This window comes from Filicampus tigris, chromosome 3 (genome assembly GCF_054856515.1).
Source record: "Filicampus tigris isolate MCC_2025a chromosome 3, RoL_Ftig_1.0, whole genome shotgun sequence".
NCBI classification, from domain to species: Eukaryota; Metazoa; Chordata; class Actinopteri; order Syngnathiformes; family Syngnathidae; genus Filicampus; species Filicampus tigris.
In genome coordinates this window covers 27,805,781-27,831,622 of record NC_141219.1, presented here as the reverse complement: position 1 = coordinate 27,831,622, position 25,842 = coordinate 27,805,781, and the positions used below count along the sequence as shown (strand labels likewise).

The window sequence follows — 25,842 nt, the reverse complement described above, 5'->3', positions numbered from 1 at the left end:
CTTAACTCATTCATTGCCAGACATTTTCAGACCCTCTTTTACCCTTACGTTTGAAAAATATTTAAAAATATATAAATAAATTCCTGGGATTGAATGGCTGGACTGTGAAAAGACAAATAAACATCCTTGTCAGTGAGTGAAATAAATATTGATTGATGAACACATTCAAACCCAAAGATATATTTGTATGTCAAGACATATAAATATGTCCTTAACATTGAATGACTTAACAGCAGAGAATCCAATCTAAATCACATAGTTAAGGCATACTAAATAAGCCCACTGCCCCCTAACCCCAAAGGACTTTGAGTAAATGGTCGTGGATGTTGCAGGTAAACGTGTCGAACACAGGATGTGATTTCAACCTTTAACAGGAATACAACTATACAATATTTTGTATTCACTTTTTTGACATGGTTACTTTAAGATTTTTTTATTTTCATGAGCACATGTATATCCATTAAATGTTTCCTCTGAATGTAACCCATCACAATACTGAACATTGAACCCACACCCTCACACACACATTAATTGTAATACTTACGTGGTCCTTGAAGTACTTGAGGCGATCCCTGTACTTTTTACGAGCTTGATGCATTCGAACCATTGATTGGATCTGAGAGACAAAAGAGTCACTAATTATGCTTAAAGGGATGGTGGGGCCGGGATGGCCATGTTTTCACTAACAAGTTCATTTTATATATTTTTTGATCAGGAAAATGAAAAGAGTTGTCTATTTTATCAATACATTTGGGAGAAATTAGGAAATAAGTGACTCCATGAATAACGCCTCTTGTTAATGAGGAGAATGGCCGCGCCCCCTACCCTATAGATTTATGCTGGGACGAGTGCACACTGCTTCTAAAAGTTCTAAAATATAAAAACACTGCTTCTTTGCTGATCACAGTTAGGACGGGCAAGACATTTAACACCAGTCAGGATATTTACAGAGACTGAAGTGGGAATGAGTGGACGTGCACATTTATTTTGATGAGGAATGCCCCCAGTTTTTCGACCGACAACACGCCGTCCAATGGAACGTAACAACAGCCGAAAGTGTGTGTTCCAATGCGGCCGCATTGGAACACACACACTCGGTTGTCGAGTCGGATGCGCACGTTCAAGACACTCCCGTGTTCGATGAGGTCTTACCTCACTCTGACGCCGCTTCGATCTCGCGGCTGCAAGCGGTGTCGGACAACGCACGCGACTGCTTGGGAGGCAAGCCCGCGACATGAAGACGCAGGCTAAAGTACTGACATCTTAAAGTACTGATGTCAGTTGTCAAGTGTCACTTTAACCCTTTCATGCAAAGTGGTCACTACAGTGGACAGCTATTTAAAAGTTGCTTTCGCCTATATTAATTAAACTAAAAAATATATTTATATTTTAAATAATAACATTAAATCATAATTAATGATGAAAGGGTTAAAAATATGTAAAAAAATTGTAGGTTAATTAATATAGGTGAAAGCAACTTTTAAATAGCTCTCCACTGTAGTGACAACTATGCACGAAAGGGTTAAGTCAACCCCCCAAAAATTCTATACAATAATATGTTCAATGTGCCTCCACTAGTCTAAACGTCAATATTGCATTTGTGGAATATGAGTTAAGCACTAAAATGCACCCATTTTTAGCCATTTTGTCACTTCTATCGAGCGAAAATGACATTACAGTTGCTCAGGGCTCAGGTAACGACAAATCACGGCTCACCTTTTTCCTGAAGCTGAGCCATGACTGTATGTTACCTGAGCCCTGTGCAACTGTGATGTAATTTTCAGTCAACAGCAAGTGACAAAATGGCCGCCCCCTGAGACAGACAAAAACAGGCAGATTTTACTACTTAACTTATAAACCACAAACACAATTATCAATCAGAATGCCATGTTTAGACTAGTGGGGCTGCACAGAACATTATGGGAAATCATTTTTGGGGGTTGACTTCCACTTTAATTGGAGAGTCTACTATTTGCTACTGATTGCATTGACATTATTGCCATAACACTATTATTTCACCTTTACAGCATCATCACTGTGCTCTTCTAAATACTTCTTCCGGTCCTTGAAATCCTTCCTCTGTTTGTAACCTTTCCAGTGAGCCTGGAGAAAAAATGATCAGAGAGCTAAATGTATGAGGAGTGGGTGATAAAGCCTCAAAATTACAGAATATTCTTAGCAAGTGTTGCAATACAGATACAGCAATACATTGCAATATGGCTTTTCATATTGTGTCAAAAATGAAAAAGTATGTTTCTCCCTGAAATGTTTTCAATAACAAAATACAGTCATCTAAAATGTTTTGTGCTGTTGTATCATGGGCTGTCTGTGTGCACATTAAATGGACTTGATCTGACCTGTATTTGTGTAACAGCTGGCTCTTGGGATTTTAGGAAGTTCATCCGCTCCTTTTGGCCCTTCCTCACCAGGTAGCCACGACAACGAGCTTGCAGCTTGGTAATGAGAGTCTCGTTCGCCAACCACAGCTGCTCTCGATTGTAAGCTGTGGTTACCCCTGAAACCACAGACTGAGGGAAGCAATAAAAAAAAATGTAAAAAGTTAAAACATCTCAATAGCGGGGATTATGCGGCGCTCCACAGGTACAACATACCTGAATGTCCTCCTTGTTGAGCTGTGTGTTGTTTTGTAGGAAACCTTCTGGCTCCACCCAGGTACCCTCTTTTGTATTCAGGTTGTAGTAGTAGTTGTGTCCACCTTTCACCCAGTGTTGTACCCACTCACTGCCGTTATCACCTAGATATCATAGCAGAGTTGAAAACAAAGATTACTGTTAAATCTGTGCGTAAATTAACGTCGGCTCATTTTATGTAATAATTCACGGTTTGGAATATAACTTTTGGATATATGATTGGACAAGCTCAAAAAGGCTTGGTTGTGCAGTACATGCTTGTCGAGCAGCGTGTGGATCAGGAACCTGGAGCATTATGTACAGAATGCCACTGATGACACTGACTGACACTGACAGTGTCCTGACTGAAGACACTTGTGTTCACACACCACTACAGGTAGACGACATCAGGTGCTAGGGTCACACACACACACACACACGCACACACGCACACACCCACACACACACACACACACACAAACACTGCGGTTCTCTCAAGGACACCTCTATTATGTCTGGATATTTGGCTATAGATACACTATATACTTTAGGAAAAATAATGAGACGCTCATCTTTATGCATTAGTTATGCATTCGGGGTTAGACTTTGTGAAAGTAGTTTGGGAAATGCTTCTTTGTCTTCAAACAGTGCACAAAGCTGAATTAATTTGGCGAGAATGAACTTGACTGATATTGCACGACAGGCCGTCTGGGCCAACTGCCTGATTGGATGAATTGGCCAAAATTCCCACAGGCACAAAACAATCTTGTGGGGATGCCCATTGTTTTGTTTGCGATCGACCAGTAGCCCGCGAAGGGGGTGTCAGCCGATTGCATGGCATTAATTCAATCGCTGCCTCCTATCATCCCTATGAAATGTGTCACTTGATTGACATACAGGGCAGCCAGTCATACACGTGTTGCATGCCTCACCACCCATGCACATACAAGGGCGCAAAGGGGCAAAATAAGCAGTTTCCATTTTGTTTCATCAACCCTAAACTTAATAATGAAGTCTAAAAATGATTAAAGGACCAAGTAAGACAAGTATTTCCATACAGAGTGCGAGGGAGAGTTTTCTTTTGCATTGGGCTCCTTGCCGGGCTGTCTACAATTTGCTGCAGAGCGGGAAGGCCAGGGTGATACGCTCGCGCACACGCCGCTGCGGCTGCGGCTGCCGGTTGGTGTGGTTGTGGTGGCGACTGGGATGTTCGGCCGAGCGGTGCGTCATGCTTGCTGGTCGGCTGAACGAGGGAATTTGGAGCACTCGTTTTCGGGCCATTGATAAAAACATGAAGTCCCAGTACCATTCTAACATGACTGATGTTCATTGGGAGGTTTGCGCAAGGCTCGCTATCAGCAGCTCCTGTGCTGAATCCATCCCTGGCTCAGCACAAGTCATTAGAGTAAAGTAAAGACATAAATGTACAGTAGTTGTATTGAGCAATTTGGGTTCATGCAGTTAGGTACACCAATACTGTATATTGTACCTATAAAGAATTCTAATAATATTTTTAAATAAAATAAATAATATATATATGTATGTATGTATATATATATACATAAATAATAATATATAATAAATATATACACACATACACACTATATATCACCGTTTGCAATGAGTACAAATGACTACCTGCTTATTTATTGTTCCATTTGTATTTTTTACCCAGAGGGCCTACCTGCTTACTATTATACAGGCACGCATCCACTCTGCTGCTCACCGCACTTCTGAGTGGGATTATGCATGGGCGGTCATTCTGCGTATGCGTTAAATGTAATAATTGCCATTGGATAATTTACTCTCACGGCACACTAATGTGCCACGGCACACTGGTTGAAAAAACGCTTTACAGTCATGTTTCTGTTATCTATATAGAAAAGAGCTACAACATTTTTAGACATTCTGTGTGAAGGATATACAGTATTTTTGACTAAAATGTAATCAATGTAATTCGTAACCCTATTTGCGTCTGTCCTCACCATCTTTCTTCTTCACTTCTTTGACTTTGGCCAGGTCATCTTGGTAGGTCTGTGCACATTCAGAGGTGACTCCATACAGTCCTGCCCCTGGGTTACGCAGAGCTGTGACAGTCTGAGCTGCATCGCCAGTATCCACTGCCTCATTTATGGCGTGAATAGTCTGAGAGACTGTTGACACAAATGCAGCATAAAACAGCAAGATAGCACAATGTCATAAAACTTTTTCCAAATGTATGTGGCATGAACAAATGTGTGTGCTTACACAACAAGGCGTCCTTTGTGTCCTGGTTAGCCTTGAGAATAGCATCCTGGATCTCATCCAGCCAAAGCACAGCAGAAGGATCTTGTGTCTCCTGAATGGACATGGAAGAAAATGCTGAGGGTGCATTTGTACTAACTAGGGGTGTAACAAAAAAACAATTGGAATCGGAAAATTGGTTTTGATTTAAAAGATGCAGGTGTATCAAATCGAACCAAATCAAACTGAGCCATAATGTATCAAATCGAATCGTAATCCGACCTAATCCAGCCGGATCGAATTGTTCCACTTTAAAATCGAACAGTCCTTGAATTTCATTATACCACATGTATCGAGATGTATCGAAAGATCTTTCTTTGGAGAGACGCACACCCCTAGTACTAGCCTAACTGCTTCGTTTTTGTGCTTCACAATGTGTTTCTGTTGTTGTAATGAGCAGTTCGATTTTGGTTAGCATTTAGCTATTTTATTATACTTTTTTTTTTTAAACTTCAATACTTCAAAAATCCATCCGTCCATTCTCCAAACCACCTATCCTCACAAGGGCGTCGAGTGTGCTAGAGCCTATCTCGGCTGTCATTGGGCAGGAGGCGGGGTACACCCTGAACTGCTCCCCAGCCAATCGCTGGCCACAATTGCTTATGCCCACCCCACAATATTAGGCACGTCTATAAAAATCTAGTCAGACCAACCAATAAGAGGGGTAACTAATCTTAACAATCAACAAAAAAATGTTGCAACAGGGGGAAGAAAATAATATATAACACTACATATGAAACCCAGGTGAGAAAAGCTGTTCAGGTCCCACCAATATGATACTGTACATAATAAACTGTAATGACGCATTAGTGTCTCCAGAGGGCGCACTCCTCCTCTATACGATGCACTGCTGCCTTCAATCTAACAGCCACCTCATCTGGTTCCAGTCCTCGCCCTTCTTTTTGTGCTGCAGGGTAGAGGAGAGGAGAGGAGAGGAGAGGAGAGGAGAGGAGGTGTGCGCATTTGAGGAAGGGGCGGGTGGGTCAAAACGATACCTGATCTTAAGTACAAAAGTGCAGACAGCTATGAACATCTGTAGCAGCATGTAGCTGAATCTACCAAACTATGTTTGCAGTCGATAAAGTTCAACCTGATTAGTCTTTGTATGTTTGCGGTTGGTGTTTCACGTAGTATTTGCAGATGGTGAATAATGACTGCAGGAGGCACCTAGTAAGGGTGTGGTGCCAGAGCAGTGAGGCAACTGATGCAACCCACATATTGCCAACATGTCTTGCAACTCAAGAGGAAGTGAAAGCTGCAAGGGCAGAAAATAATAACTCAATCATCTTCCTAAATTTTGCTCGCATGCTACTCATGCTTGCTTCCTGAGAAGCCACAAACTGTTTTTTTTTTTTTTTATTTGAAATCATTAGAAGTCTACCTGCAAATCCACTTATAGAAGAATGTTTCATCCAAGCCAGTTTGTGCTAGCAGCATGTCAAGTTTCAGTTTCAGAGGGATCGCTGACTTTTCAGAGCTTGTTAGTAAGCTAAGTCCGGGCAGAACGTCAAGCCACAGCCAAAGTCAACACGTCTAATACTGCACTACTGTAATGGGAAAGCAGCAAGAAGCATGTGTTGTTTCATCTCCTCTGACCTCATATCACCTTCAGCCCAACAACAACTGCCGCTAGAGTTTTGATTCTTCACTCAAAGCAGAGCAAGGCCCCATCAAGCCTCAGAAATCCAACGTTGCACTGTTCTTCTAAGCACATTCTCATGTCACAGCAACATGTCACCTCCAACTGCCTGACTAAAAACTAGAAGCCTGTACTCATGGGTGGAGCCAATCAACCGTAGCAGTTGACTTTCTGTCCCTTTATGGAAGCAAAGCTACGGAGGTTGTGCTTGTTATTTCCTGACAAAAAGCCATGAAAATAGTTCTCTTTTAATCGCTTTGTTTTCTTTGTCATGAGTCCACATATTACGTATTTAAGGCTTTGTGTGAATGCTGCTGTTGATATTCGGAGATGAGTGGGCTGAAGACTTAGCCCTGATAAGCAACATTAATTTTGTTTCCCATTTGTTTTGCTTGAAAACAAATTCAGCAAAATTGGAGTACTTAGATCAATGTCCAATGTTTTTAACATAGCTTTTTAGAAATACAGTGTCATAAATTCAAATAGGGAAATGTATAAAATCGCCGTGAGGGGGGAAAACAAGTTTAGCATTACTTTGGTTAGCAAGTCACCGGCTGTGGGCAGAGCATGAAACCAAATATGGTGTGCATATGCAAAAACACAAAACAAAGAACAATGAGTCAGAGCTGCTTTTCTAGACTGGTATCAACAGTTTTGTCTTTGATCAAAGTTTGCACAAATAAAACCAAAGAAAGGCATGTAAAGGAACCGCCAAGTGTTAAGGAAGTGACAGGAAGTGAGAGGAAGAGATGATCACAGCATGACCTCATCCGAGTGCACGAGTCATGTGCTGCTCATCGGCCTGAGTCAAACAGAGCCGTCTGTGAGCCCTGTGATCAAAGCTTCACAGTTGTAAACATCTCTTTAGCATACAAACCGACAACTGCGCAACACAGAAGGTAACAACCATGCCCATGTTCATTGTCATATCAACTAAATGTACGACGAGTGAATAAGGTGACGTTAACCAAATCTGAGTAGCAATGAATCGAAAATATTGATAAAGGGAACCACATCATATTGTTACTCCTTCTTCTTCCATACAGTTGTTTATTAGAGCCACTTTATTAGGTTCATCTACATTATCTATTCTTTATTTGTAATCATTTTTTGTTTTGTGCGTTTGTTACCACACTACCTGCATGGAAATACTGTTTTAAGCTCTATGCGTAATATTTTGTGTTTCTAATGATCTTACATGAGCCTTCTCCCTGCGGGCCTCCAGCAGTTTGTCGTGGTAGTGCTGAGCTACCGACGGGTCCACGTCTGTGAGCTTGGCTGATGGGTTCTGCAACATGGCCAGAGTCTTCATGTAATCCCCTTCATCCAGGGCCTCATTGATCAGTCCGATAGCTGCAATTCCTACAAAACACGGTTGCTTTTCATTTGTGATGTTAAGAAATTGTAAATTAATAACGTAGAGCATTTTAAACGTTTCGTGTAAATACTGCGGGTGAGACTGTATACTGACAAAGATATCGGACCCGTTGTTCAAGTTCATGTGTCGGGATAGTAGGGGTGTGTATCTCCCCACAAAAGAAGATTTGATACGGTTTTCGATATGTTAGACGATTCAGGGGCGGTTCAATTTGAAAGTGGAACGATTCGGTTTGGTTCGACTCAGTGAGATTACGATTCCATTCCATATAGTATGGCTCAGTTCAAGAGTGTATGATGCTATTACCGGTACTTTTTTGTTATTTTACACACAGTTGAATGAATTTGTCAGTGCCAATTCCTTCTAAGATATATCTCTCTCCAATAAAAGACAATTCGATACGTTTCTCAATACATTTCAGAAATGATAAATCAACGGTTTTCCGGTTAAAACGGTTTTTGTTGCACCTCCAACTGGATATATATATATATTTTTACTAGCTAAAAATCATATCTAGGTTTCAGTTGACATGAAGTGTTTGTGCAATTTGTGTGTTTATTTGTGTACTTGTGTGTGGGTGTGTGTCTTACGTTCATGCTCCTCCTGTACAGACACGTTGACCTGATCAATGCAAGCTTGTATGTCATTCCAGGTGAGATAATCACAGCCTTCCTCCCTGGCTGTTGCCTTAAGACGAATCAACTCATCCATGTACCTATGGCGCATAAGGAACAACGGGCACAATATTACATTGCAATCCCATTTGACAATACAATGGTTACTATCTTATTGATATCTGTGGCATGTACACACCTTTGTGCATATTCAGGCTCCACATTACTAAGCCCTGTGATGGAGCTAGACAGTTGTCTCCAAAGGGTGGCCCTGTCTCCAACGTCAATGGCCTCATTTATCAGCACCACCGATGACAGCATCTCAACTGCAACAAGCAGCTCTGGATGGGATAGAGAGCTCTGTGGAATAGACACCCCAAATTGTTCAAGCTGCTCATGTACAGTATCTTTCCCAAGGTTTAAATCACAGCTTAAAAGAAAACAAGTAATAAATCGTTTCTCGTGCCTGGAAATTGAAACACTACACACGGGGGGTGAAGTACGTATGCTTTACACATTGATTTGTGGACAGTATCAGTGCCTGGAATTGTGTTTCATTTTTATTTTACATTTTGTATATTAAACAAATGGTCTCTGAAAACATTGGCACGCCTTCTAGAAAGGAACTATAGGGATAACTGTCAACACAGATTTTACTCAGGCGCACTACGGTTGTGCTCTGTGTCATTGTGTGTGTTTCATTGTGGGTACCTCGGGGCTTTGCTGCTGTAAGCTGGCCAGCTCGCGCTGGTAAAGATTTGCAGCACTGGGATAGACTTCAGGAAGCTGAGCGTCAGGGTTCATCAGCTCCTCTACAGTATTCTCTGGTACACCTTCCCGAATGGCAAAGTTGATGCGCTCCACTGCCTTAAGCACTACGCACACAAGGCAGCAAATTAAAAGGAAGGAGTTCCAAACTGTATTTGCTGAAAACAAGTCAATATTCTACCACTTCACATGTAAATAGAAGATCATTTGCTAAAATCAATTTTTTCTGGGATAAAATTCGGTGACCGAATAATACTGCCTTAAATAATCTAATGAGCTAATATGGAGCATCAGCAGTCTATCTTACACTATCAAATCAATAAAAATAGAGCCTTGTAGACTCAATCTAATAGTGTTCCCTGCAGCTGTTGTTTTGATCGGCGCTGCGGTGCAAGACCAATTGGGAATTTTGTTGGAAACACAGACGATGCCTGTCATGTAATGACTGGAAGGGATTACGGCATGGAAACACTGAATGTATACGAACACACTGTAATACCGTTGTTTAGCAGGAGACCAATACAAGTGGTCAGAATGCCAATACTGTTGTCTAACTAATACTGAGTGCGTGTTAGATAGTTTGATGGCTGTGCATACTCTTTAAGTAGCTTTCTGCTAAGTCATTGGCGCCGTCCACACCGGCCTGCAGCTCATCCTTAGTCAGCGCTTGGCCTGGAGACGCCTAATAAGGAAGATGTCTACATGAGATTCCATTAACAGCAAAGAGACAAAGGAATTCAATAATCTCAACATGCATCCTACTAGTTCTTTGTTCTCTCTGTCAGCCAGGAGTTGTTTCAGGTACCAGCCTTTGTTCTGGGCCAGCAGGTGCTGAATGCCCATGGCCTTCAATGCCTCATACAACTTATCCTCATCCCCACTCAGCAACGCCTGTTCAGCAGCACTTAAGGCATTATTGACTGTTGGGAAAAAGAAAAACAGTGACGTTTCCCCACAGAACCAAAGGAACTTGCCGTTGAATCGAGACTAACCACTCACCGTTGACTTTGTTAACGTTACCCTGGATTTCAGCCTGGGTGAGAAGCTCATCGTAGATATCTCTCTCAGCGTCAACATTTTCCATTTGCTGTTTGACAACAACGACATACATTTCATTAAATTCTATACATTTCATTAGCCCTAATAATGGGGCGGGTTTGCTGTCATGACTAGTTGGTTTATGGGCAAAAGCAATGCACAAGTGGTAGTGCACTGATCATATTACTCATTGGTTTCACTGGTCACATGTATGCTTTGGTTATTGGTAAGAATAAAAAAATAAAATGCCCTAAAACTTGATGCAGGCCACACTAATTTCTGCTGTTCGACACAAAAAGTCAAAGAGATCCACAAGACCATACATATTAAATTTCATGCTGTCCAGGTGCTTTGTGTGTTGCCTCAGGCTGCTTCACATTCAATTATATGCATATCCTCAATCTTGGTAACAAGCGCTTTCTATTCTCTCGAGAAAAAAAAGAGCTTCAGGCCACCATTCGTATATGGTCAAATGAAACATCTGCACATCATTAACCGCACACTACTGAGGATGTACACAACGTCGACCAACTTGCACGGACTCGTCCCCTGAAATGTGTGATAGATTCTTGCAGTTTTTCATTGACAAGGTTGCCACAGCTAAGTCTCTTGTTTCAAACGTCACATTTGACCACTCTGTCCAAGCTCCTTGTTCAGCAGTGTTTGATTCCTTTGAGATGGTTTCTTTGACATTTTTGGAGGAAGTGGTTTGCCATATGAAACCATCGGGCTCCCCTTATGACTCCATTCCCCCACACTTCTTTAAGGAGATTGTCCCGACAATTGGTAAATCGGTTTTGGCCATTATAAACAGCAGCCTGTCTTCTGGTGTGGTCCCCCAAGATTTTAAGCATGCTGTAGTGCAACCCCTGCAGAAAAAAGTGGCCTTGATCAAGCTGTGATTTCAAATTTTAGACCCATTTCCATGCTGCCTTTTATGTCTAAAATTATGGAAAAAGTGGTTGCACTCACAGCTAAGATCTTACTTTGATAAACACAATGTCATGGAAGTTTTCCTATCAAGATTCAAGAAGATGCATAGCACAGAGTCAGCCCTGCTACGTGTTTTTAATGACGTCCTCCTGGCAAATGACACTGGAGACCACATCTGTCTCGTTTTGTTGGATTTGACTGCAGCTTTCGATACAGTAGACCACAGTATTGTTTTGACTCGTTAGCATTAGCATTAGCAAGTAGGCATTAGTGGATGCGCTCTAGAGTGGTTTAGATCCGATCTAGCTGTCAGGACTTTTTCTGTTAGCCTAGGTTCCTCTGAGTCCAGCTCTGCCCCTCTATCGTATGGTGTTCCACAGGGTTCTAATTTGGGGCCATTGCTGTTCTCATTGTATTTGCTGCCCCTGTGTTCCATCCTTAGAAAACACGGTATTTTCTTCCACTGCAACGCGGATGACAGTCAAATCTATATCCCGCTAAGAAAAAAATTGGCTTTCTCCTTAAGACCACTTTTGTCCTACCTAGAGGACATCAAAGACTGGATGTCACTGAATTTCCTAAATTTCGACGAAAATAAAACAGAAGTTATGGAGTTCGGTCCCAGTGGCTCGTCTCCATCCCACCCTGTTGACCTAGGCCCGCTGTCTTCATACCTAAAGCCAACAGTCAACTTGGGTTTCAAAATGGACAGTGATCTTAAATTGGACCAGCAAATCAGCGCTGTTGTAAAGTCGAGCTTCTTTCACCTTAGACAGCTGGCTAAGGTAAAGCCCCTCCTTTCCCATCAGCACTTAGAAACAGTCATCCATGCCTTTGTTACATCTCGGCTAAATTACTGCAATGCACTATATTTTGGAGTCAGCCAGTCCTCCCACAAACGTTTCCAGTTGGTCAAAAATGCTGCTGCCCGCCTACTAACTGGAGCCCGGAGGATCGAGCACATAACACCAATTCTGGCCTCCCTTCACTGGCTCCCAGTGCATTTCAGGGTTCAATTTAAGATTCTCCTATTTGTCTTTAAATCATTAAATGCCATTAAATCCTCCACTCCTACGCACCTTCCCGCAGCTTCAGGTCTGCGGACCAGGCGCTGCTCGAGGTGCCGAGGACCAATCGGAGCCTCAGATGGAATTGAGCCTTTTCTGTTGCTGGTCCTTCCCTCTGGAATGACCTCCCATTGGTTGCTAGGCAAGCCCCTCTCTGTCCCTTTTTAAAACCCGGTTGAAGACACATTTCGTTTCTCTGGCTTTTGATCAGACCTGAAATGTTCGGCTCTTTTCCGGTGTCAATTGTATATAGTGTTTTCTGTTAATTTATTGGCTTTATTTATACTTTTATTTACATCTTATATAATATTTATTTATATCTATATTTATCAATACGTGTATCACAGCCTTTTATTGTTTTTTTATTTATTGTATTGTTTGTAAAGTGCTTTGTTACAGCTCTAGCTGTTATGAAATGCGCTATATAAATAAAATTGTATTGTATTGTATTGTATTGTAACGTCATACCCGTTTGCGCGAACTGGCCACCTTCACTCCCTTGGCCTGGTACAATGTGTGATGATACTGGTGGGCAGAGTTGTGGTCCAGGTTGACCAGCATGGCGTTGGGATTTTGCATGGCGGCCATTGTGCCCTCTGGGACGCCCTGGTCGATAGCCTCGTTGATGGCGATCACAGCGGCGTGTACTGAGGGTGAAAAGGGACGCCTGGTGAGGAAGTGGCTTCACATGAATCAGGAAGGGCTTTTGTTTCATTTTCTTTATTAAAGATCATAAATATAAATGAAAATTATTGATCAGTACTTGATAGTTCAGGATGGCTTCTTGTTTAAAAAAAACGAGCAGAACAATTCTTTTTGCATTGTCATCGCATTCACATCACTTTTGTTTGTCTTTAATAGCTTCCTTGCGGGTACACAGTAAAACTAATGACCCTTAGGAATGCAATAATTGAAATTCATTGCAGCAAATGTTCTGTCTGCTTATTTATTTAGTTGTATTTCTCCATAAACCATCATGAAAAGGTGGTCAATTTTGATTTTAAAAAAAGATCATATTAAATCAAATTAGGCCACAGATAAAGGTGGTAAATATCTTCTTGAACATGAATGTAAACAGAGTCAATATTGGCATTCATGGGGTTAATGGGAAACCATACCACCCCTCCCTTGACATCTGAGCAACTCTCACATGCAGCTTCATCCACCGAAAGCTCATTGGCCAGGATTCCACCAATCTTGCTGAAGGCAGGCATCTGGATCCCATACTTTTCCAGCTCGCTCTTCATGTTGTTGATCTCCTCCTCTGGGAAAGAGAAGAGCACGTGGGCTTGGGTAGGGAGCTGGGACACTAAGAAGACAGACTGTCCCTGGATTATGTACGATAATGTGCATTCTGGCTCTGGCACCGAGTGCAGCAGTAACTTCACACACAGGAAAAGCTCTCACAATTACGAATGACTTTGACATTTCCAGAAGCTCTTGTACATCAGTTTGCTGGAGAACATGAAAGGCCAACTCTGCGCTTTTCGTCTCAAACACAGTATACAGATACATTCAACACATGCATGTTAACTGTGCCAATGTGGCCAATTTCACAGAATCACAGACAGAAGGAGGCTTGTTCACAGGTTCACAGTCTTACCAGTGAAATCCACTTTCCCATAGAGATCCTGGATCTGCGGTGCAAGGCCCAGCTTAAACAGATACAGGCTGGAAAAGCACAAAAACAAAAGATGAAACATCGAATTAGCAACTGCAAGACTTTGCGCAGTCATATTTTTTTTTATCATTACAAAAATAAGGAGAACAGCTGCCATCTCCTCACCATGGCAACATATTTTAGTTTTGGACCAGTCTGAATAGCCTGCAATGATGTCGACCGCTCCATCATGAATGTCCATGGGAACATTTATCCTCATCCTGCACTTGTCGTTATTATTATTTCATTATTGGTTGTCTTTTATGTTTTCATCAGCTACATTTTGTTGCATCGGCGCCATGGAACGAGACAATAAAGGTTTTCAATTCTATTATATTTTGTGGTCGTTTTTATGCCCTGTAAACAAAGTTGGGTTGCACTTGTCAAAATAAGACATGCGAGTCTATGTTCACACAGACCTGTATGTACTGTGATACAGCAAATGGCTCATTAAATCATATATGGTGCTTTGATCGCTTCGCCAACACTTGGATAACTGGAGCAATTTATAAGGTAATATGTCATTTACGGTAACTTGACATCATTTCAGCAGACTGCGTGTATATTTTAAAGAGGTTGATGCTATGCGTTGGACTAGCGACCGGAAGGTAGCACGCCTGCGTATCCTAAATGCGGAAATAATGCGCGCATAGAGTCCACTGTTGCCAAGCGTGAAGAATTGTTTGTGTATATGTGCCCTGTGATTGGCTGGCGACCATGTCATCTCTATACTCTAATTCTGAGAGTGATTGCATCTATTTCATCTGAGGTGCTGTCCTACTAAAACAAAGGACTCTATACTTAATGAAACTTAAAGAGGAAATTAACCCAAACATATTTTTTTCAAGAATATGTTCCCCACCACTTGAAACACGGCATTCTGATTAATATTGCGTTGGTGGAATATGAGCTAAGCAGCAAAATCCCCCCCCCCACTTTTAGCCATCTCAGGATTCAGCCATTTTGTTACTTCTGTCGACTGAAAATGACATCACAACTGCTCAGCTTCAGAAAACAGGTCAGCCATGATTGGTCGTTACCTGAGCCCAGAGCAGTTGTGATGTCATTTTTGGTTGACAGAAATGACAAAATGGCCGCCCCCTGAGATGGCTAAAAATGGGTGGATTAACTCTTATACCACAAACGCAATATTTATCAGAATGCCCTGTTTCAACTAGTGGGTTTGTAGAGAACATATTCTTGAAAAAAAATATGCTTGCATTGACTCCTCCCTTTTTTTTTTTTTTTAATGAAACACCCCACACTTCACATGACAAAAATATGCACAATAAAAATGTTCTGGTGTAAGCAGACCACAGAGGAATCCACAGTGTTTTGGGCTCTTAAAGATAATGAAAACAATCGATTTAAGAGGTTTGCTTCAAATCGACACCACATTGTAGCATAATGCAATTTTCAAATCACAAAGAGTGCAATTTTAGTATAATGCAATTTTAAAATCACAACGAGAGCAATTTTGGAAACAAGAAAAAAACTCTCTGTCATTTCAGTTGGCCAGTACTGGTATATTTTATTTGGGATATAATTGTATTTTCATTTATATTGTGTCTGGATAAGTTCAGTGCTTAAGAAGTGCAGTTCACATGTTTACATAATTGTTTCATGAAACATGAAAGCACGAGCAATAAATAAATCTGTAATACAATAAAGAATATCAGATTTATTACACTTAAATGTTTTGGTCTTTATAGGTTAGGCTTTCGCTAAAAGGTAAATAAACTACAAATGAATATGTGATGCAGTTTATTTATCTACTTCAATTAGAGTTTTTAACTTATTAAACACTGATTTGCAGGCTTTTAAGCGTTCACTATGACAACTTGCCCAAATTCTACCAAACAAGTGTGGCGTAAACATAAATAAATCATATGTCAGATTATAACAATAATGCAAACAAATCTGTTCAAAAAAAATCATGGGAAGTGGACCATGTTAAAATAACTGCAAATTAAATCAGAATGGCAACATTGAGGCTGGGAAAAAAAAAAAAAAAATCACAATTTGATTATTTTTCCTAATAGTAATGCAAATGACAAATTAACTAATGCAATTAACAAATTGGGTATCATATTCTGTTTTGGGTATTTTAGATTTCTCATGTTTTCCTAGTGTCCCTTTTCCGCAATAGTCTGTCTCACTAGGTTTTATTGTGTCCACCTGTGCATGTCAACATGCTTCCTTGTGCCAACCAATCAGCTCCCTCAGCCACTTGTCTCTTGTCCAGGTGTTCCTCGTTTTCTCCTCAGTTTGTTTGTATTTAGTTTCCTTTGAGTTCATATCGGTTCATTGTCCAAGTCACGACGTGTTTCCTGTTGGTGTTTCGTTGTCTCGCCAAATTGTTTTCCTAGTGTTTGTTTTGTGACTTTGAACCTTGTTATTTTGGACTTCTATTGATTTTGTATTTTTAATCAATCCAAGTATCTTGTTTGTCTTTGTGTTCTATTTAAATTACATTTATTTTTGAGTACACACCTGCCTCACGTCCCTGCTTTTGAGTCTTCAAACTCACAAAGGGAATTCATTTGCAGTGTCTAAAGGCCTGTGCCTATGTGCAAACTGAACAATCAGACACGGTTTTGAAATGAAGAGAAGCGTTCAAAAACTGAGGGAGTACCTTAGTGCATGTATGCAGTAAATGCAGCGTGGCATGTTCTTTCTGTCATATATGTCTGTCGTCTCGGGGTAGAAGATCTGAAACATCAGAAACAATGATTCAATTCATGCTATAATATAATGATAGAAGTACAAATATTTCTTACAGGAGGTGTCCTGCAAGTATGAGTTCAATGTGTTCAATTCCATGTCACACGCTGAGATTGAGATAAATATACCATTTGGTGTGTTGCTAAACAGGTCACAAAGGTGGTCACAATTTGTCTTAATCTTTGCGATACCACTTTTCAATGTCTTACACAAAGCTTTCACTGTTCTACAAAATATGATATCCCATCAAATCTCTGCTCATTGGAGAGGAAAACTCCAATGTGTTTTTTTAGGGCTGCGATCCAACGCATAATAGTCAAAACATTAAGATCTTAACTACTGAACTTCATGGGTAGTTCAGGGTAGCTATGGTACAAACTCGTCCGAACCACATTATTTTTTGCACATTACATGAATTTAAAACAGGAACATTCAGACAAACCTTTAGATGCAGTAGCTGGGTCTTAAACTGACTGACTGTGTGTGTGCTGTTTAGTTTCCTTTTTAACTAAGTACTAACGTCAGAGCTGGGCAGTCCGTCCCTGGGCCGGACCGGCCGGACCGGTCGGACCCTCCGGCCCAGCCGGATGCCCACATTTGGGGTGGGGGGGCGTTTTGATGATGAATCTGGACTAAGCATGGCTGGAAGTGGATTTTAATCCGGCCCACTAATCGGCCCTCATGCGTTTGACGTGGTCGCGAGGCGTGAAAATTTAATCTCAGCCTACTCAGTAAAAGGTTTCTTTCCAGGCTTCTTTCTACTCCCACGTCGGCGCGAGCGACAACTGCCGCATTGATACACGTGACCGACGCATTGTGCTGTTGGCGACAGGTCTGCAACACATGCCACGCACCCTTAAGAAATTGTTGCTACTCTGATCGGTCCATTATGTCACATGTTGCAATGACATACAGTTTCCCACACGGAGAGGAGAGAGAGGATGCAGCACGCAGCTCGTTGCTGCTGCAAAAGCAAACTAGTTTGGTAATAAAATTAAATGCATAGTCTAGTCATCTCGATCCCTTTATGGTTGTAGCAGGCACGATATCCATTGTTGTCGCTGTCTTTTTGAAGCGACACCCCCCGACTTGGAACTCAACTGTTTCAAAACAACTTGTGTCCGGGAGTATATTGAGCTGCGCGTAGCACTCAAGTACGACGCTGCCACATCAAGGTGGAGTTCATGCAGTTATGGGGTCTTCTACTTCCGGAAATACGCCGTAGAAAAACCTGCTGTGTATAGTGGTTTGCTGGTATGCTTTTATTTTGAAGGCCGTGAACGAAGGGAAGTGTGGAAAATAAATAACTTGACTGCGACTTCTGGCCGTCCATTGGACCCAAATAATTATACAATACGACAAAACCAACCCCGGGACTCGCAATGGGTAAGTTGGGTAAGTAGTAAAGTACTAGTGGCGCAATTTGAAGCGTGTCCACAGCGGGATCGAATAGTAAATTAGCCAGCTAATGATCCTTAAAGCGGAAGTCAACCCAAACATATTTTTTTCAAGAATATGTTCCTAGCAGGCCCACTAGTTGAAACACGGCATTCTGATTAATTTTGTGTTTGTGGAATATAAGTTAAGATGCAAGATGCGCTAGTTTTTAGCCATCACTGGGGGCGGCCATTTTGTCTTCTGTCGACTGAAAATGACATCACAACTGCTCACAACGACCAATCACAGCTGACCTGTTTTCTGAATCTGAGTCATGGTCGTTGTGAGCAGTTGTGATGTCAATTTCAGTCGACAGAAGACAAAATGGCCGCCCCCGGAAATGGCTAAAAAGGAGTGGATTAAAATTTATTCCACAAACGCAATTTTATCAGCATGCACTTTATCAGCAATTGCTGCAAAACAAATATTCTTGAAATAAAGATGTTTGGCAAAACACATTTTCATTAAAAGGTTCTGTATAATTCAAAAGTATTATTAACATGAGGAAGAAGAAATAATAATCATTACTTGCGTGCCCTGTGATTGCCTGGCAATCTAATCTGCCCACTCCAGGGTGTACTGCTGAGCTGCTAATGCCGAAATAGAAAGAAACTGGTGTTTTTCATTTACTCAACTAAATATGTCTTGCGTAATTTGAGGTGGAAACTGTATCATCGTAGGTAACACAAAAACATTTGTGTTACTCACCTTTGGTAGCCCCTTCTCCGACATGGCATTGAGCCACTGGATGACATTATCAGTGTGTCTGAAATGGAGACCTGTTGCCTGTGAGAGATAAGGTAAAAGAGTTAAAACAATAATCAGAGTAGAAAAATGTGGCTCCATTGAACTTCACACGTTCAGCACCGTACAAAACAAAACAAAAATGGCATTAGCATTGCATTGTCAGCGAGAGCAAGCCATTTTCAACACTTTAGATCGGTCAATACTTTGTAAAAATAACACATCCAGGTGGGGACTGCCAAATAGTATCGATTTGTGAAATAAATGTAAATTTGACCAGATTTCGACACAGGAAATTTCCACCCAGCAGTAATGTTATGCAAGCTCAGTCCCTTTTGGTGATGTAGGCAAAAAACATTCAAGAACAATAATGGCATGTTCAACAATACTTGTATGTTCATTCATGGCACTCAGAAACGGTGTGACGTAAGAACAAAAATTTAGCAATGATTAGCACCATGCACATGACTCATACAGGTTTGCTTCATTCAATTGTCTGCATACAGCCCTTTATCAGTCAAGAAAGCATATTGGGTAACTTAAGTGGATGTTCTAAACAGATACAGTACACCAGTGGGCCCGGGCTACACAGATGAAAGAAAAAAACAAATACAGTACTTCTGGTTTATTTATTATCCGAGGCTGAAAAAGATGTTATTTTGAAAAGTGACCAGATTGATACTAATATTAAACCCAGAAGCTAGCAAAATGAGTAAAATAATTAAACAGATTTGGCAAGTTTCTTAGCAATGAGAAAAAGGCACTGTGAGAATTCAACACATGAGCCTTTGCCCAAGAAGAAAAAGGTGTATTTCACAGACAATGCCAGAAGACCTATTTGAAATGTGGATTTACGGCGACAAGTCGTTACCACACACGAACGAAGCTGATTTGTGAACAAATGTACATGCCTTGAGAGCGCACCACTTGGTGGCTAAGCGCATTGCTCAGGCTAAAAAGTCATTCAATACTGGTGAAAAAAAGCCTGTGGTTTATTACTGTAGCATTGCACTCCTCCAAGTTATTAACACACACACACCCCGCACGGACGGTCGGCCTATTATTAGGTGCAATACCAACGAACGGGTCTATTTTAATACCTTTTCATACATAGGGCACACCGGGTTGTAAGGGTCATTATCTTTGTGAAACAACCAACTGTATGTTAAATAGTAGCGATGTGTGCGTCTAGTCGTTTAACCGTCTATGATTTATTTAACGTTTAGTATTTTACTAGTCGGTTAAACGCTGCATTAGTACCACGCAAATTGTTCCTCACGCCTCTGCCTCGGTAAACAAGCTGAGCACCAAGAGAGAGAATTACTCCCCTCCCCCCGCCCACTCTTACACATAGTAGGGGGCGGGGACACTAAGTTTGGGGAAGAAAAGTACATTCTGAAGATGTCGAAGCTACCACAAAAAACAACGGCACGGTTTGGCACTATTTTGATGCAGCAGATGACAACAAGGTCGTTTGTAGGCTTTGTAAGCATAAACTCGCTTACAACCACTCTCCCGGAGCGATGAGAAACCACAAGTAAATCTCGATGTGAACCAGCAGGTCGATGGCGGCGGAGCCAGGCAGACGAGCATGAGAGCGTTTGTTCCAGCCAGGCGCTGCGATGCTCACCGCACAGCAAAGATTACTCAACTAATTTGTAAAACGACGCGATATGCTGCCGCTTTCTTTTGTTGAGGGCAAACTGTTTGAAAAATTAATGCTGAATATCGAGCCTGAGTACGTGGTGCCAAATCGCAAAACAATAACGCCCCAACTGGAGGGTAGCCATAACCAAATGAAAGAGTGGATACTACGAGCGTTTGAGCACGTCAGCTATGTGGCCATAACTACAGACGGATGGACGTCCATAGCCACCAAATCTTACATGACTATGACGTGTATAACGTATGTGGACGAAAGACATCTCCGCAGCTGTGTGCTTCATGCGCATAGGAGGAAAGACACACAGCTGAAAACTTGGCTGCTCTCCTGCGGAGTGTGATGGGTACGTGGGCACTCGAAAATAAAGCCATTGTCTGTGTGCATGATAATGCACCTAACATGGCGAATGAGACCCTTGCTGGACTGGGAGTCGGTACCATCAGAAATGTATTTCTCTTTCAATTGTTCACTTTTATTCAGTCAATTATTGTTACATCAATAGGATTTAAATTGACAAACTGTCCTGAATGTTTGGGCTAAAATAGCCCCTACTGTAAATACACAAAACATTTGCATTTTAAACTTTGAATTCAATGTATTAAATTTCAAGTTTTCTTGCTTATAAAATAGTCGACTAGTCGCAAATAAAATTTGTCTAGTCGACTAGTCGCAAATAAAATTTGAGATTAGTCGGCGGGCAAATTAGTCGAAATTCCCATCCCTATTAAATAGTTTATTCTAATTGTACCGTATGTTTATTTGATAGATTGGCCGGACATGAAACATTGGGTAGCGCCGCGTGTCTCACTTGCCGTGCAACTACAAGCACGGGTCGAGCTGAGAAGACAAGGGGCTCCTCCAACAGTCGGAAAAAAAAGTTTGAATGTCGGTTGTCAAACCGGTGATTGTGCTATTACTTTGGCTAATGCTAAATGCTATCTTGGTTGACAGTTCAACATCTGTAAACAAGTCAATGCATTCACCATGATCCTACCTCTTTAGCTTGGTCCGGGCGGCTATTGGCGGCTGTGTCGATTGTAGCGCAGTCCTACATTGTAACATTAGAAACGCAAGAAATGCTCGGCTTGCATTCGGTTTGACCGCGGCATTAGGCTAGTGGGACTACATTTCTCATGATTCTTAGACACGGAAGGAGCTATGACGAAATACATGGATGCCTGCTTGCGATTAGATATGGATGAGAACGTGAATGTAATAGGAAGGGATCTGAATCAAAGATGATGAACTGAAACGCCAATATCCATAAAAGCCGCACCGAATTACAAGGCACACTGTAAATTTATGAGAAGTTTAAAGGATTTTAAGTGCACCTTATGGTCCGACAAATATGACACCATTAATTATGTGAAGCACATTGATTCACCTTTTGTATGAAATGTGCTATATAAATAAAGCTGGCTTGCCTTGCCTTTGTCAGTAGATTCTTTTTTGCATTTAAAGCTAGTTAGTGTCAGGTGTGGACTTTTTACAACATTATAATGAATACCAAATTTGCTGAAATATGAATGTTGCCATCACCTTGTAACGTGTCTGCTCCCGGTCATAGATTTTCTTAAGGGAGACGGTGCGTGGAGCAAAGAAGTTGCCGAGTTTGGCCAGATAAACTCCATTCCGCAGACCCTCCTCCAGCTCTGTGGTTGGCGGTAACTCTTCATCCAAACAGGCCTCCATCCATCTGCAAGGGGAGCAACATGACACCCATGTCAGTCATTTCTTATTAAGTTATTGCAAGCTTGTATTACAAATCATTCAATGCCAGACTTAAAGTGGAAGTCAACCTCAAAAATGTCTTTATAATATGTTCAATGCGCCTTCACAAGTCTAAACACTGCATTCTGATCAATATTTTGTTTGTGAAATAGGAGTTAAGCAGCAAAATCCGCCCGTTTTGAGTCATCTCAGAGGGCAGCCATTTTGTCACTGTTGCTCAGGGCTCAAGTAACGATCAATCACGGGTCACCTGTTTTCTGAAGCTGAGGTATATTTGGTCCTTACCTGAGCCCTGAGCAACTATGATGTCATTTTCAGTTGACAACAAGTGAGAAAATGGCCGCTCCTTTTACTTTGCTTTTACTTCTTAAAGCGGAAGTCAACCCAAACATATTTTTTTCAAGAATATGTTCCCAGCAGGCCCACTAGTTGAAACACAGCATTTTGATTAATTTTGCGTTTGTAGAATATAAGTTATGCAGCAAAATGCACTCCTTTTTAGCCATCTCTGGGGGCTGCCATTTTGTCTTCTGTCGACTGAAAATGACATCACAACTGCTCACAACGACCATTCACGGCTGACCTGTTTTCTGAATCTGAGCCATGATTGGTCGTTGTGAGCAGTTGTGATGTCATTTTCAGTCGACAGAAAACAAAATGACTGTCCCCAGAGATGGCTAAAACGAGTGCATTAAAACTTATTCCACAAATGTAATATTTCTCAGAATGCCTTGTTTCAACTAGTGGGCTTGCAAAAAAAAAAAAAAAATGCGTTGTCTTCCCCTTTAACTCATATTCCACAAACATAATATCAACCAGAATGCTGTGTTTAGTGTAGTGGGGCTACACAGAAAATAATATTGTAAAGAACGTTTTTGGGTTGACTTCCTCTTAACTTAACTGCGCTGTTGCATCTTTCTACCTTTAAAGCTGGGAGAGCGGATCCGTCTGTCTTTTTTTAATCCAATTCTCCGTCTCTTAGCCAATTTAATGCATCAGAATATACATGTGACGTGACGGTGTCGCGAGACTGCGGAGGATGTCACACTTTTTTTTTTCGAGCCGTATGCTGATGGCGGACGCCGTTGATCGCCGGGAGCTTTGAAATAAGTAACGGTAGTGATATATAGGCGATGCGCTTGTGGACTTTGAACCAGTGGATATGATATGGTTTGTAAACAATGACGATATTGACGTCTTTGTAACAGAATAGAGGATGGTAACTACCACTTGTTTTTTTTTTTTTTAAACTAAAATAGTGCTTCTCTTGCACTGACACGTTATTTTTACATCATGAATTGAAACAGTAAATAATAATAAACTCTGCCTCTGCCTGCATGTCTAAGCTCTCTAATTCTTTTGGAATTATGTTTCTGGGCTGAGATATTTTTTTTTCTGTAAGTGTTGAATTTCTGGGAAAACTTCTGGTTTTCAAGGGTAATTCCAAAGGCGACCTTAGGTTTTGGGGAGCTGTTGAGCCAGGCGCTTTAGGCCTTAATGGCAGAAGCAAAAAAAAGAACACAAGTGTCACATAGACCAATAAATTCTATTGAAGCCAAGATGCTTAATAATGGCCTTTTTCAAATTAAAATTCATAGATCATTCCACTCCAAAGGCTCCTTCACTTTAACACAAATATCCCAACCCAGTTTAACCTCTCATCCGGAGTTCCCAGCATGTGTCACATTTCATTTCGTTTAGGTCATATTGTGAAGGCACATTCTTGCCCTGTGTCAGCCTTCATCCATTGGGGAGACCTGCTGAGCTCTCCTACATGGCTCACCCTGGTGTAACTGAATTCCACCACCTCATGTCTTCACCACCTGGTAACTGTGGACCAAACAAGTTCAGTTGTGGAACTAAATGTACTTCTTTTAAGCAGAACAATTCAATTTGGGCTTAAATTAATCTGTTTAGAAATATTTATTATGCATGCATGTGTACATGTGTGCATGTGACTAACGTGAATTACAATATTTGTCAAAGAGGGATTTCAACAAATTATTGTATTTGCATAGTTTTATTTTCTAAACATTCTGAACAACCTTCTGACTCTAGGTTCACAAGCCACATGCTTTCACAGGTTTGTTGTTTTGTTTGGCAGCTGTGGCTACATATAGTTTCATTCAAATGGAGGTGATGAAATCAATGAAGTTATGTAAACAATGTGAAACATGCAAAAATGTGTCATGTTGGCCAACACTGAAAAAAGATTAAGAAAATTATCAGCGACTCTGTAGGTCAACATTTAGCACGCTTAAATTGTTGAGTCAATGCCTTTTTTTTGTTATTGAAATGTCAGACGATCTTAAAGTTGAAGGGCACAAATTACTATTATAGCAAACACATTTGAGAACCTGTAAATAAGAGCTTCAATGACACAGTGATAAATTAGTTGGAAGCTTAATTACTGATCCAGCTCTATCTTGCAATGGAACATGTGGCTGATGTTAAATGCTTGTCTTAAACAGGTTCATCTTAGCTCAGCTCTACTTGCTACATTTTGGGGAATTCAGTTTGCCACTCAGCACAGGGAAAGTGCAAAAACCATACTGCACTGAATTAATGAGCCCAAACAAGGCAGTTATGATAAACATCAACAATGGAGGAGAACCGTTTCGATTTACCACATTCAGGAGGCTTATTTTATCTAACTACATGTGTTCTAAAAAAGCAACATGATGGTCTGAATAAATCTGAAGGATATTTCAGGAAAGACTTGCACAAAAAATGTGATGACTAGGACATCTAGAGTATGACGCCATATCCACTTTCAGACATCAAGGACAGATGAACATTATTTGCTCTGTGAGCTGCACATGAGCTTCGTCATGGTATTACTGATACTATGTTGTACTGTAAAGTTAAGATTACTGGCAAGGGAGAAAGGACATTCAAATAGGGCACAGGAAAGTGAAAACTATATCATCTTCGCCCAACCACACTACAAAGAATAAAATCAAACATCTTAGCCAAGTTGAGATTTAGATCAGCATTTTATTAATCATACATTGTTCCCTCCGCTGATGCTCTATTTAGATTATTTACAGTAAGACCTTATATCAACTCTGATTAGGAAAGCCTTGAAGTTATCTTTGCTGGCAAGGAAACTCAGAGTGAAGGCAGACAAAGTGAGGTCACACTTAGCATTTTGGCAATAGGAACAGTCTCGCTCTTTTCGTACTGCTAAGAAAACACTCCCGCTCTTCCATAATGAAGGGCTTTGTCAAGCAACAGCATTTAAAGAATTATTTTCTACATATAGACCTATCTCTCGCCTATTTCCACAAGTAGAGCTATGCGTACTCCTTGGTGACACACTCTATTCCAGTCTAGTCATAATCCTAAACTACTTTTCTCTCATATCAAGTCATTTGAGATATTGGGAGCTCATACATGCACACGCCTACACAGCAACATGTTGCTCGGCACAGACCAGCTGAAATAACTCCTCTCTGGGGATATTGGGAAGCAGGGTCTCCAACACAGGCATTCTATTGAAGTTGGGGTGGCTGTCCTGTAGTGTTCCTGGC

General features: G+C 41.0%; 1 protein-coding gene across 1 annotated transcript in view; it reads right to left on the bottom strand.

The window, feature by feature from the left end:
* iqgap1 (IQ motif containing GTPase activating protein 1) overlaps positions 1-25,842 on the bottom strand; it is a 54,529-nt gene that overhangs the window by 11,556 nt on the left and 17,131 nt on the right. Inside the window, exons 3-21 of the mRNA XM_086026853.1 lie at positions 22,118-22,274; positions 18,880-18,957; positions 16,646-16,722; positions 13,954-14,021; positions 13,501-13,614; positions 12,819-12,997; positions 10,312-10,399; positions 10,075-10,232; positions 9,910-9,994; positions 9,256-9,419; positions 8,744-8,904; positions 8,521-8,645; positions 7,751-7,914; positions 4,878-4,968; positions 4,616-4,783; positions 2,613-2,755; positions 2,358-2,528; positions 2,020-2,103; positions 545-616 (exon numbers count right to left, since the gene is read on the bottom strand). Coding sequence (XP_085882979.1) covers positions 545-616; positions 2,020-2,103; positions 2,358-2,528; positions 2,613-2,755; positions 4,616-4,783; positions 4,878-4,968; positions 7,751-7,914; positions 8,521-8,645; positions 8,744-8,904; positions 9,256-9,419; positions 9,910-9,994; positions 10,075-10,232; positions 10,312-10,399; positions 12,819-12,997; positions 13,501-13,614; positions 13,954-14,021; positions 16,646-16,722; positions 18,880-18,957; positions 22,118-22,274 — 2,347 coding nt within the window. The remainder of the gene's footprint in view (positions 1-544; positions 617-2,019; positions 2,104-2,357; positions 2,529-2,612; positions 2,756-4,615; positions 4,784-4,877; positions 4,969-7,750; positions 7,915-8,520; positions 8,646-8,743; positions 8,905-9,255; positions 9,420-9,909; positions 9,995-10,074; positions 10,233-10,311; positions 10,400-12,818; positions 12,998-13,500; positions 13,615-13,953; positions 14,022-16,645; positions 16,723-18,879; positions 18,958-22,117; positions 22,275-25,842) is intronic.